This window comes from Lampetra fluviatilis, chromosome 36 (genome assembly GCF_964198595.1).
Source record: "Lampetra fluviatilis chromosome 36, kcLamFluv1.1, whole genome shotgun sequence".
NCBI lineage: Eukaryota > Metazoa > Chordata > Hyperoartia > Petromyzontiformes > Petromyzontidae > Lampetra > Lampetra fluviatilis.
The window spans coordinates 11,625,723-11,639,716 of record NC_136310.1 but is presented as its reverse complement, the minus strand read 5'-3'; the positions used below and the strand labels follow the sequence as shown (position 1 = coordinate 11,639,716).

General features: G+C 49.4%; 1 protein-coding gene across 3 annotated transcripts in view; it reads left to right on the top strand.

Moving 5' to 3' along the window:
- MIB2 (MIB E3 ubiquitin protein ligase 2) overlaps positions 1-13,011 on the top strand; it is a 57,803-nt gene extending 44,792 nt beyond the window's left edge. For 2 of the 3 annotated variants that reach the window (XM_078873397.1, XM_078873395.1), the window contains 4 exons: positions 63-235; positions 6,247-6,578; positions 7,010-7,075; positions 8,029-13,011. In XM_078873397.1, coding sequence (XP_078729523.1) covers positions 63-235; positions 6,247-6,578; positions 7,010-7,075; positions 8,029-8,402 — 945 coding nt within the window. In that variant the 3' untranslated portion in view covers positions 8,403-13,011. The remainder of the gene's footprint in view (positions 1-62; positions 236-6,246; positions 6,579-7,009; positions 7,076-8,028) is intronic. The other variant, XM_078873396.1, reaches the window with a different exon arrangement.
- Positions 13,012-13,994: the final 983 nt, after the last annotated feature.

Genomic DNA, 13,994 nt, shown 5'->3' with positions numbered 1-13,994 from the left:
CAGGCGTTCGCTAAAAATGCCCGGCTACAGCGTTGTGGGGGATCTCCCGTCCCTGTGTGCAGCTGAAGAGCACAGGGCTGCTGGGCCCCACGGACCCGACGACGGGCGCTGCCATCGCCTGCTTCCTGGCGCAGGAGGGCGCCGACATCGCGCTGCCCAACGTGCGCGGGAAGGCGCCGCTCGACCTCGTGCACGACCCCCGCCTGGCGCAGCTGCTCAAGGACTTCGCTGACTGGTGCGATGGGAGAAGGTGTCCCCCCCCCCCGCCCCCCCCCCGTGTAGCCTTTAAATACAAAGATACACAGACACACACAGACACACACAAAAACAAATATCCCCGTGTGTAGCCTTTACATATTTTTCGATTTAAAGCTTTCGTGACTGCAGGGATTCATCTTCTTGGTTTTTTCGGTAAAGTCACGTAGAAGGGAAGTAATAAAATAATAAAAATAAAACATAATAAAATTAAACAATTCTCACGACGTTTAGGCCACAACGCAAGCAGCCGTCCTCAGGTGAAGAATGAGACACTTCAAGCTAGGAACTTACATATAAGCTGGGTTGGGGGTGGTAGAAGAGCGCCTTAACAAAAAGAATGTGCATATCAAGATGAGTTTAGCATATACATGGGAAATGCGCAGGGGGCGGGGGGGCTTCAAAGTCATACCATGCCCACGCACTATGCAGGATCAAGAGCACCAAGGGGGGGTGCAGGGATTAGCATTAACAAAGGAAAGGAATGCCAATGATATGTAGCTGCAGTAACTAAACAACACCGTAGAAAACTAAGGTATAAACTACATACAAAGACTAAAATATAAACTGCATAGCACCATCAGTATACTTACTATACTCTACAATAAGCTGAGTTACTAACAGCAAGTAATACATTACAATACTACGTCGTAAAAGTTATATAATATGCTTCCATCTAAACTTTATTCTCTTACATCAACCGAGCATATACCGTACTATATACTGCCATAGATAAACCCAACATTAAATTATATACTGTATTGCAATAAACCACATTTCAACATAACACTATGTATTATTCTACCTACCCTAATGTGTATCAAAATGGTTTATTACGTCCATCCAATGATTGCTAAGCCAGAATCCATCTTCTCGATTAAAATTGTCTCTGTGTTTGTATATGTGGATCGCCTCATGAACGAATCTCTCATGATAGCCAGGTGGCTTGCAGAGAACCTCTGTCTTGGAGAAGTCAATGTCATGTGAGCCCACTGAGTTGTAACAGTGATCTGCCACGGCTGAGGTGTTTGTCCTACCGTGTTTCAGGTCAGCTTTATGTTCACGGATGCGGTCCGAGACATGTCGTTTGGTTTGTCCAATGTAACTGCTACCACAGAGGCAACTTAGTTTGTAGACACCAGGGTGCTGTATGTCTGGAACCACATCTTTTACAGACGGTACCAGATCACGGATTTTATGTACTGTGTTGAATCGGACCTGGATCTTGTGTTTAATCAGGATTTTGGAGATCTTTTTTGTGACCCCAGCAATGTAAGGTAAGGTGATGGTCTTGAAAGGCTCCTCAACAGGATCCTTCTTGATGGTTGGAGAGATGGCTTTGCGGATTGTGTAGTCGGAGTAACCATTAGCCTTAAGAGCTTGGCGTATGTGTTTGAGTTCACTGGAAATGTGTTCATGGTCGGATATGCATTGGGCTCTATGATATAGAGTCTTGATGAGGGAATTCTTCTGGGATGGATGGTGGTGGGAATCCGGTTTTAGATAAGCGTCCGTATGGGTGGATTTCCTATAGACAGAGTGGCTCATTGAACCATCAGGTCTCCTTTTGATTAGGACATCCAAAAAGGGTAGCTTGCCATCTTTTTCGACTTCCATGGTGAATCTGATGGCTGGGTGTATGGAATTGATGTGGTCAAGAAATTGGTCTAGAGCAGGCCGGCCATGTGGCCAGATGACAAAAGTGTCGTCTACGTACCTCTTCCATAAGGTCGGGCGTAGAGTGGCAGTCTGGATGGCGTCCGTCTCAAATTTCTCCATGAAGATGTTAGCTACAACCGGAGATAGGGGGGAGCCCATTGGGGTGCCTTCAATTTGCTTGTAGAAAGTTTTATTCCAGGTGAAGTATGTATTGGTTAAGCAGTGTCTCACCAGGGGGGGTACCCCAGCATTCAGTCCCTGATGAACCAAGTCTTCAATGATTGCGATGGTGTCAGGTACAGGAACCTTGGTGAATAAGGAAACCACATCAAAACTGACAAGCAGATCGTCTGGGGACAGGGCAATCCCCTTGATTGTCGATACCAGGTCAGTAGAGTTTAGTACCGCAGAGGTGGTTTTTCCAGTGAAAGGTCGTAGGATTTCAGACAGAAAACGAGCCAATTTATAGGTGGGGGAGTTGATAGTAGAGACAATGGGACGAAGAGGTGTATCTTCTTTATGTATCTTTGGTAAGCCGTATAATCTTGGTGGCCTGGCTGCAGAAGGTTTCAACGAGAACTGTTTGGTCTGATCAAATAAAGCGGTTGAATCAGAAATGATATTGTTGGTTTTAGTGACAAGGCTGTTGGTGGGGTCTCTTTTTATTTTTGTATAGCTACCATCGTTGAGTAGTTCTTGAATTTTGTTGTTGTATTCTATTTTGTCCATGATGACAGTGGCATTGACTTTGTCAGCTGAGAGGATGACAATGTCATCCCTCTTTTTTAATTGAGCTAATTCAAAACGCTCATCTTTGCTGATGTTGCTAACTGGCATCTTGGCGTTTTTGAGGGTTGCAGAGATTTCGGATCTAGCTACGTCTGCAGCGATGTGACTCAAGCCCTTGAGAGCTACATCTACTCGAGCAACCTATTTCTGAAGGTTTGAAATCCGTTTTAGCTAAAGGACTAAACTTTGCAGTCACACCTAGACACATACGAGTTAATGATATAATTGCTCGAGTAGATGTAGCTCTCAAGGGCTTGAGTCACATCGCTGCAGACGTAGCTAGATCCGAAATCTCTGCAACCCTCAAAAACGCCAAGATGCCAGCTAGCAACATCAGCAAAGATGAGCGTTTTGAATTAGCTCAATTAAAAAAGAGGGATGACATTGTCATCCTCTCAGCTGACAAAGGCAATGCCACTGTCATCATGGACAAAATAGAATACAACAACAAAATTCAAGAACTACTCAACGATGGTAGCTATACAAAAATAAAAAGAGACCCCACCAACAGCCTTGTCACTAAAACCAACAATATCATTTCTGATTCAACCGCTTTATTTGATCAGACCAAACAGTTCTCGTTGAAACCTTCTGCAGCCAGGCCACCAAGATTATACGGCTTACCAAAGATACATAAAGAAGATACACCTCTTCGTCCCATTGTCTCTACTATCAACTCCCCCACCTATAAATTGGCTCGTTTTCTGTCTGAAATCCTACGGCCTTTCACTGGAAAAACCACCTCTGCGGTACTAAACTCTACTGACCTGGTATCGACAATCAAGGGGATTGCCCTGTCCCCAGACGATCTGCTTGTCAGTTTTGATGTGGTTTCCTTATTCACCAAGGTTCCTGTACCTGACACCATCGCAATCATTGAAGACTTGGTTCATCAGGGACTGAATGCTGGGGTACCCCCCCTGGTGAGACACTGCTTAACCAATACATACTTCACCTGGAATAAAACTTTCTACAAGCAAATTGAAGGCACCCCAATGGGCTCCCCCCTATCTCCGGTTGTAGCTAACATCTTCATGGAGAAATTTGAGACGGACGCCATCCAGACTGCCACTCTACGCCCGACCTTATGGAAGAGGTACGTAGACGACACTTTTGTCATCTGGCCACATGGCCGGCCTGCTCTAGACCAATTTCTTGACCACATCAATTCCATACACCCAGCCATCAGATTCACCATGGAAGTCGAAAAAGATGGCAAGCTACCATTTTTGGATGTCCTAATCAAAAGGAGACCTGATGGTTCAATGAGCCACTCTGTCTACAGGAAATCCACCCATACGGACGCTTATCTAAAACCGGATTCCCACCACCATCCATCCCAGAAGAATTCCCTCATCAAGACTCTATATCATAGAGCCCAATGCATATCCGACCATGAACACATTTCCAGTGAACTCAAACACATACGCCAAGCTCTTAAGGCTAATGGTTACTCCGACTACACAATCCGCAAAGCCATCTCTCCAACCATCAAGAAGGATCCTGTTGAGGAGCCTTTCAAGACCATCACCTTACCTTACATTGCTGGGGTCACAAAAAAGATCTCCAAAATCCTGATTAAACACAAGATCCAGGTCCGATTCAACACAGTACATAAAATCCGTGATCTGGTACCGTCTGTAAAAGATGTGGTTCCAGACATACAGCACCCTGGTGTCTACAAACTAAGTTGCCTCTGTGGTAGCAGTTACATTGGACAAACCAAACGACATGTCTCGGACCGCATCCGTGAACATAAAGCTGACCTGAAACACGGTAGGACAAACACCTCAGCCGTGGCAGATCACTGTTACAACTCAGTGGGCTCACATGACATTGACTTCTCCAAGACAGAGGTTCTCTGCAAGCCACCTGGCTATCATGAGAGATTCGTTCATGAGGCGATCCACATATACAAACACAGAGACAATTTTAATCGAGAAGATGGATTCTGGCTTAGCAATCATTGGATGGACGTAATAAACCATTTTGATACACATTAGGGTAGGTAGAATAATACATAGTGTTATGTTGAAATGTGGTTTATTGCAATACAGTATATAATTTAATGTTGGGTTTATCTATGGCAGTATATAGTACGGTATATGCTCGGTTGATGTAAGAGAATAAAGTTTAGATGGAAGCATATTATATAACTTTTACGACGTAGTATTGTAATGTATTACTTGCTGTTAGTAACTCAGCTTATTGTAGAGTATAGTAAGTATACTGATGGTGCTATGCAGTTTATATTTTAGTCTTTGTATGTAGTTTATACCTTAGTTTTCTACGGTGTTGTTTAGTTACTGCAGCTACATATCATTGGCATTCCTTTCCTTTGTTAATGCTAATCCCTGCACCCCCCCTTGGTGCTCTTGATCCTGCATAGTGCGTGGGCATGGTATGACTTTGAAGCCCCCCCGCCCCCTGCGCATTTCCCATGTATATGCTAAACTCATCTTGATATGCACATTCTTTTTGTTAAGGCGCTCTTCTACCACCCCCAACCCAGCTTATATGTAAGTTCCTAGCTTGAAGTGTCTCATTCTTCACCTGAGGACGGCTGCTTGCGTTGTGGCCGAAACGTCGTGAGAATTGTTTAATTTTATTATGTTTTATTTTTATTATTTTATTACTTCCCTTCTACGTGACTTTACCGAAACAACCAAGAAGATAGCCTTTACATACTTTTGGGGCAAGTAGGCGGCCAGCACCACGCCCAGATGCTTTAAGCACAAAGACACACGGAAACACACAAAGACAACAGGCTGTAGGGGCAAGTGCTGTTAGCGAGCAGCACCGATGAAGATCGGCACTGTGGCACACAAAGGGGGTGGGTGGCCAGCGCCACGCCCGGCCGCCTTAAGCACAAAGAAAAAGGCACACACACAAAAGACACACAGACACACGCACACACAGACACACGCACACACAGACACACGCACACACAGATACACGCACACACAGACACACGCACACATGCACACACAGACACACGCACACACGCACACAGACACACAGACATACAGACACACGCACACACAGACACACGCACACACAGACCCACAGACACACAGACCCACAGACACACGCACACACAGACACACGCACACACAGACACACACAGACACACAGACACACGCACACACAGACACACACAGACACACACAGACACAGACACACAGACATACAGACACACGCACACACAGACACACAGACATACAGACACACGCACACACAGACACACAGACATACAGACACAGGCACACACAGACACACAGACACACACAGACACACAGACATACAGACACACGCACACCCAGACACACAGACACACACGCACACACGTGCACACACAGACACACAGATACACACGCACACACAGACTCACAGACACACGCACACACAGACACACACACACACAGACACACACACACACACAGACACACGCACACACAGATACACGCACACACAGACACAGACACACACAGACACACAAAGACCACGACTGGCACGGTTACGCGGCTCGTCTCTCTCCCACAGGGCCCAGCAGGCTCGGCGAGAGGCCACGCTCGCCGGTGGCGGTGCGGGGCCGTCGGTGGGGCCCTCGGCGGGGCCGTCGGCGGGGCCGCCGCTGCAGTGTCTCGCCGGGACCCACGCGCCCAGCCCACGCCGCGCGCCCCCTCCCAACCCGATCAACACCGTCACCAACCTGGCCATGGTGGCGCCGTCGCCCCAGCAGCCCCCGGCGACGGTTGTGGTGGCGGCGGCGATGGCGGCGATGGCGGTGGTGGAGCACGCCGAGTGCCTGGTGTGCAACGAGGTGGCGCCGCTGGTGCGCTTCTTGCCGTGCGAGCACAGCGTCGCGTGCGAAGGTGCGGCAGCAGCAACATCGCGGTTGAGGCCGTGCTGCTCCCCTGGCTCGCTTGCCCGCTCGTTTGTTCATATGCTCGCTTATTTGTTCACTCGTCTGTTCACGATGTTTCCCTGTTGCCTGCTGCTTCACTTCCCTGCTCGCTTGCTTGCTCCTTCATGAATTAATTAGGTTGCTCACTTCGTTATCAGTCACATATTCGCTCGGTCATTCACTCGCTCTATTAAGTGTTCTCTCATTTGTTCACTCACTTGCTCGCTCGTTCACTTGTTTGTTTACTCACTCGCTCACTCATTCGTTCACCTGTGTGTGGGTGTGTGCTCGCTAACAGCACTTGCTCCACCAGTCTGTTAAGGCTACACGGGGGATCTTTGTTCTTACCACATTAACCTGACTCCCGCTCTCCCCCCCCCACCGCACTCACCCTTACAGAGTGCACAGTGAAGATGAAGAAATGCATTTCGTGCCAAGTGACCATCGTCAAGAAGTTGCGATCAGGTCAGTGGTGACATCTCTACGCTCCTCCTCCACCGCTTAGGGTGGTGCACTGCTCGCTGCTCGAGATCCCAGTGGGAGCTTCCCCATCGCGTCTCTCTGATCACGACGCCCGACAGCAGCACGAATGGAATAGAATGTGCGAGAAAGAGAATGTTTGGTTTATTTGTTTCAAACGAGCAAGGAAAAAGTCGTGCGTATGCGTTGGCGGCATTGGCGCACGCGCTGGTGTGCACGTGTAACCCGGCATTATGGAAGCAGCGAGGGTTGGCGGATCGCTCAATGTCACAACAACTCCCTTCCCGTGGGTGGGCGTCGAGGAGTATCCATACCAGTAGAAGGCAGTGTGGCAAAGTGCGGACTTATCATCATGTGACCCTTCTGTGTGGGATAGAGTGTTGCCCCCTTGCTCACATGGCTACAGTTTCCTCCCACATGTATGAATGTGCCTTAATTGCTTGAGAACATCTTGATGCATAGGGGACTGCAGAGCTTGGGCAACCGCTGCTATAGTCGGCTCACCGCCTGGCTGCTGCCTTCCTGCTCGAATGTAGTTCCTTGTGAGATGCAGGTGGCACGAACGACGCCATATACAACTTGTTTTTTAAACACCTAAACCTTATGTAATGCTATCCAGCATTCATTTGTCCTGGAAAGCTTTTTTTTCGAATGGGTATGGCCTATCTTGAACATCTGTTCGTTTGTTTCACTGTCCCTCTATCCATTTGTCCATGCAACTGTCTGTCCGTCCGGTCATCCATCCGTACGTTTATCCATTTATCCATCCGTCCATTTGTCTGTCCATGTTTCCATTTTTCCGACTATCCACCCATCCATCCATTTGTCCATGTAACTTGTCGGTTCATCCATCCCATCGTCCATCTGCCCATCCATCCGTTTGTCTGACTGTCCAATCCATCCGTCTGTCCATCCGTCCGTTTGTCCTCTGTTCCAAGCAGACGGCACGGAGCTCGACATCGCGTCTCTTCAGACGACGCCGACGCCGTCATCGTCGCTCTCGCCGTCCTCGTCGGGGCTACCGCTGATGGTGGGGGGCGGGGATGGCACTTCCACCCCCACCCCGTCGGCGGCATTGCCGGTGGTGGGCGACCCCGGCGCCGGCAGCGGCGCAGGCGCGGAGGAGGTGGCGGAGCTGGTGCGGCGGTGTCGCGACATGGAGAGCCGGCTCACGTGCCCCGTGTGCATGGACCAGATCCGCGACATCGTCTTCCTGTGCGGGCACGGTGCGTGCGGGGCCTGCGCACCGGGCCTGGCACAGTGCCCGCTGTGCCGGCAGGTCATACAAAAGCGCATTCACATGTACGTGTGAGGAGGTGGGGGGAGGTGGTAATGGGTGTGGAGGCGTGCACGTGTGGTTTGGTGTGGTGTGAAATGTGTGAGTGTGCGGTGTGTGAAGTGTGTGTAAGGAGTTTCTTCACGGAGTGTTCTGTACATGTAAGTGTTGTGTTTACAGAGTCCCCTTGTGACTATGACAGTGTCTTCACTGTAAGTGTCTTCAATGAGTCTCCTGTGTACATGACAGTGACTTTGTCACTAAGTGTCCTATGTAAAGTGTATTCACCAATACACCTTTTCTACCGGAACATCTGATCCAAGCCAGCCCAGGGCCCTCAGTACTGGGTGGTTTCCCACTGGCCATTTGCCCTGCCGCAAAGCCCGACCGTGAAACTCTGGCTTTGCAAGACCTCTGAATCTGACTCGGGGGGGCTCAGCAGGGCCAAGGAGCGAGGTTTTTATTTGTCGTCATAACTTTGCGTCAGTCATTACGCTCGAGCGTTGCGCGTTCATTTCGCGTGACCTCAGCAGCACGGCTCGGCTCCTGCAGTGGAAAAAAACAAACCCGGTGCTTCCTGAGCCGTTGCCAGGCTGGCTCGTCTCGGCACGCGACGGCCCCGGCTCAGTTGTGCTGGTGAAAAGGTGGTGCTGTGTGCTCAGTGTCTGCATTGCCAGTGTGTTCAGTGCCTTCACTGAGTGTTCTGTATGAACCGTGTCTTCACCGTGTGTGCTTCCAGTGTGTTTCTTCCCCACTGCAATGTCCCGATTGCTGTTTCTTCCCATGTGTCGTCCCGTGTCCCACCGAACTCTGTGTGTGTCCTTGTGGTCAGATGTCTTGTGTGCCCACGTCACGTGACCCGGTATCCCCCGTGTCTCAGGTCGTGTGTTCCAGGATGGTCACGTGTTCGCGTGTCCCACATTGTCACATGTCCCCATGTGTCACATTGTCACATGTCCCCGTGTCCCACATTGTCACATGTCCCCATGTCTCACATCGTCCACGTGTCCCAATTTCTCCGTGTCCCCCGTGTGTCGGATGAATGCGCCTCTCCGTACGCCATGCCATCTGAGGCAGGGAAAAACCGAAATATTATAACATATAAATACATACAAATATATATTTAGGCTGCACAGCATCTGTGGGAGTTTAAAAAAACCTCAGCAATAGTGTGCCGGAGTAGGGTAGCTGCGCCACGTGGTACTGATGATCGCCAGTGTGGGTGAAGGGAATATTTATTTATTTATTACGTTTGATTGAATTTTATTTGAAAACCCAGGAGCCCCCGGAATGCACTCAAGACAATTGCCGTGCGCGTGCGGGAGGGAGGTGGCTGGGCATGTGGTGACGATCGAGACGCGGTGTCCGATCACAGCTCACGACTCCAGGTCGTGCTTCCGTTCGGGAAATTACCGTTTTTTATTTGATTTGGTCTTGTTGACAATTTAATATATTTGGTTCATTTTTGGCATTGGCGCTGTCTTTCTTAATAGCGCAGGGCGGTTGTCGCGGAGGAAGGCGCCATCGCTATGTTTCGTGGACACGGCCTGCCGTAGTTTCGCGAGGGTAGGGGGGGTGCGATGTTGCTTCAGCTGCTCATGTGGATGTGTGTGCGCACGTGCGATCCCAGCGGAGTAATCTGCGGTGTAATCTTCCAAATTCGGCAAGCTTGGGACCGCGATGCCGGCACACAAGTGGCCCCACCCATTCCCAATGACGCCGCGGGACCTCTAGATGTCCACTGGGAAGCGGCCGGCACGCAGTTTTATTTCTACGCCTATAATACCCCACACGGTGTTAACCAGGGCGGCCTGCCGCACTCGAACCGCAAACCTCGGCGACAAGCGGAAAACGTGTTACCGCTGGGCCAGGTTTACCACCCCGGTTTAATACCTACACAGTTACAGGGAAACCTACCGCGGCGGTGGTGTAATGGTTAGCATAATAATCCGGTGCTTTGCAGGTTCGAGCGCGGCAGTTGAAACAACTGGGGGCCTAGTTGATCAAATCCCTCCACGCTCTGTCCACCCAGCAGTGTGTAGATGAGTCCACGGCAGGCGTTCGATCAGCAGGTCGCGTGTGGTAGGGTGAAGTGTAGGTAACTCCCAGCTCTTCCAAGATGTGTGGCCATAATAGAGGTTTTTGGGTTAGATCGCGTAAATGTATGAATGTGTCGTTAAAACCCGCCACCACCCGACACAGCTATCTAGTAAGGGTTGTCACGTGAACAGAACGTGCCAATTCGTCGTAGTTGTAATCGTGTGTTGTGAACGGTCAGAGTCTATTTTGGATGGTGGATCGATGTGTCACAACATGCCTAGCGAGCACACACCACCTTTACTTCGCCAGGTGAGAGCCCATGGGGAGACCTGGGTACAACCTGCCTCCTCAGCACATCACCTTCGATTAGCGCAGTTGACTACTTGTGGTGCAAGAGAAGTTTAACAGACATACCTTTACTTCGCCAGGTGAGAGCCCATGGGGAGATCTGTGGCCCGGTATACAAGGCACTTAAATCTCCCCCCTTGAATGCAGCACTGAAGGAGAAGCGTGCTTGCCCCTTTATCTGGGAGCAGCACAGCCTATGGGTGATGCAAACCCCTGGCACGTTGTGTCTCTGGGGTTTGGGCTCGCATTTGATGAACGTGTGTCCTGTTTTGATTTAAAGCTTTCGTGACTGCAGGGATTCATATTCTTGGTTCTTTCGGTAAAGTCACATAGAAGGGAAATAATAAAAATATAAAACAATAAAATTATCACGACGTTTCGATTGCAACACAAGCAATCATCCGCAGGTGTAAAATCCACAGCAAGAAAATTTTCTTGCTGTGGATTTCACACCTGATGATGATTATATATATATTATTATTTCCCTTCTACGTGACTTTACCGAAAGAACCAAGGATATGTGTGTCCTGTTTTCAATCATCTATACCGTATATATCTCAATCGCCTCAAGCCTCTCACAAATCATATGATTTGTGTGTGCCCATCCCACTTTGAATCTTTCCCCTTTCCCCGCCCATTACGACAACGGACACTGCTCCGTGCAGCTCACTTCGGTCTCGCATCTTGGTCTGGTCATTACCTCAACCTCCTCCCCTTCCTGCCCAGCGCTCCTTTTTCTCTGGTTCATATCTTGAGCCGTGCCCTCCCCTTTGTCCATCCTGAGGACTTCCATCCCGGCATCCCCTTCCCATTCTTTCTCTTGATACCGTCCGTTACTCTACTCCCCTTCTTGCATTGTGGCACAGGTACAACGTTTGAGAGTAACGTAACTTTATACTCGAGGTTAGTTTGTCTTTAATCATCTTTCCCAAAGTTATCTAGACCCCATGTTACAGACAGATGGGCAGGCAAACCGACAGGAAAGTGAAGTTTGTCTAATCGGGTGAGATTTCGCGAGGCCAGGATGAGACTCGTGTGTGAGAGTGACCCGGGTCACTAAAATAATTATTCAAATAACCTAGATTTGAAGCTTTCGTGACTGCAATGATTCATATTCTTAGGTTTTTTCGGTAAAGTCACGTAGGTAAAAACATTAAAAAGTAAAATAAAAAAATAAAAAAATCACGACGTTTCGGAGGCAACACAAGCATCCGTCTTCAGGTGGTACCGTCACAGCCACGACAGCTGTATCACACACGCAGTGGTAACTCCTGCAATCTCTCATTTACTTGATACAGCTGTCGTGGCTGTGACGGTACCACCTGAAGACGGAAGCTTGTGTTGCCTCCGAAACGTCGTGATTTTTATTTTATTTTACTTTTTAATGTTTTTACCTACGTGACTTTACCGAAAAAACCTAAGAATATTCAAATAACCGTATAGCCATGAAGCATTGTTGTCCTTTTCATTGCTGTATTTATTTGATGTTTACTTTTATATAACTATCGTTATTTTTGGCAAAAATTACAGAATATATTCGACTGATCGCAGCACAATTGCAAAATTAAGCTACAGAAACATCGACTAGATATAGGGTGGCTAGTGTACTAATAATGTAAAGAGACAATAGGTGTCCAAAAGTGTGCGACACAGACTGTGTTCCGTTGAATGAGTGAACGAGCGAGCAATGGCGCGAGCGAGTAAAATCACTGTGACGTGTGGAGGTTGTGACTGCAGTCATTGTCTGAAGCGCTTCGCCTTGCTCCGCTGAATCATTCACGGTGCCCGTGGCAGCGGCGGCGGCTTTATTGATGGAAGTTTTACACGGCCGTGCGGTGGCCATGTGGGAGATGAGACACGGGGCGGCACGCGGGCAGAGACAGGAGGGAGAGGATGTGTTATGATAATCAGTCGTTAATTTCAGTCAGAACAATCCTGAACGCCGTTCCGGGATATGTTTTGGCGACACCATATCCATCTGTCTTTCCTAATTTTGTCCCAATTGCTCCCTATATTCTTCCTCCCCCCCACACCTCTTCATTCTAGAAGTTCTCTGTTCAAGATCCATCTTCCCTACTTCCCATCATCTTAGTCTCAGGCTCGCTGTCCGTCGTCTCGGACGAAAACAAAAAAAAACTAATCGAGAATTGAGAACCGATGGTGACGCTCGGGCAGTAACGAGATGGAAAAACTGGCTGCAGAGGCACCGATACGTCTCGGAGATTACCGAATAAATCACACGGCGCCGGGTGGGTTGAGGGGACGGAGGGGGGGACGGGGGGGGGGTTGTGGGGGGGCGAGGGGGGGGAGTGGGCAGCCGAGACGAACTGTGATCTCTGGGTTACAACCGAGCCGGGTTCGACTGGTTGCTCAGTGTGAATGATGTGGCCGTGTGTGGCCGTGTCCCTTTGCTAGCTTGGAGGGGTGTAGGCGAGAGGGGAAGGGGTTCCCGGCTTCTCTGCAACCTGCGGGCTACAGACATCCCTCGCGCACATTTTGCGGAACGCCGTGAACCAAATAACATTGCAACAACAACAAAAACAACAGTGAAACTACCGTCATATTCGTGTGCAGGTGTCCGAGTGGATATGCGTGTGCGAGTTTGTGTGTGTGTACGTGTGTCGGCTCAACCTCAAATGAGTACCTGGTACGGTGTGTAAACATCGCCACTGGGGAGACAAAGGCGGCCGCGCGTGGTGCTGGGCACCCAGCCCCTCGTGTGCCGTGTCGGCCTTCATAGGTGCTGCTCGCTAATAGCACTTGCCCCTACAGTCTGTTAAGGCTATACGGAGGGGGGTCTTTGTATGTGTATATATTTTATGGGACGCGTTCGTGCAACGTTTAGCACACCACGCTATAAATCCGGCGGCCCAAGTACGATTCTCGCTCACGGTCAACACCAGTAATGATTATCTGAATCGGTCCTGGGCCTCCTCTAGGTCGATTCCGCCTCAAATGAGTACCTGGTGCGGTGCGTAAAAACATTGCCACTGGGGAGACAAAGGCGGCTGGGCATGGTGCTGGCCACCCACCGCCTCGGCCTTCGTAGTTGCTCACTAACAGCACTTGCCCCAACAGTCTGTTAAGGCTATACGGGGGGGGGGGGGGGGCGGTCTATGTATGTATATATGTGAGTGTGTGTGTGGTGTAGATGAACGGTGTGGATGAACGGTGCAGGGGTTAGTGCACTCGTTCTGTTTCTGCTGACGGGTCAACATCAGTTACAAAATATCTGAACCA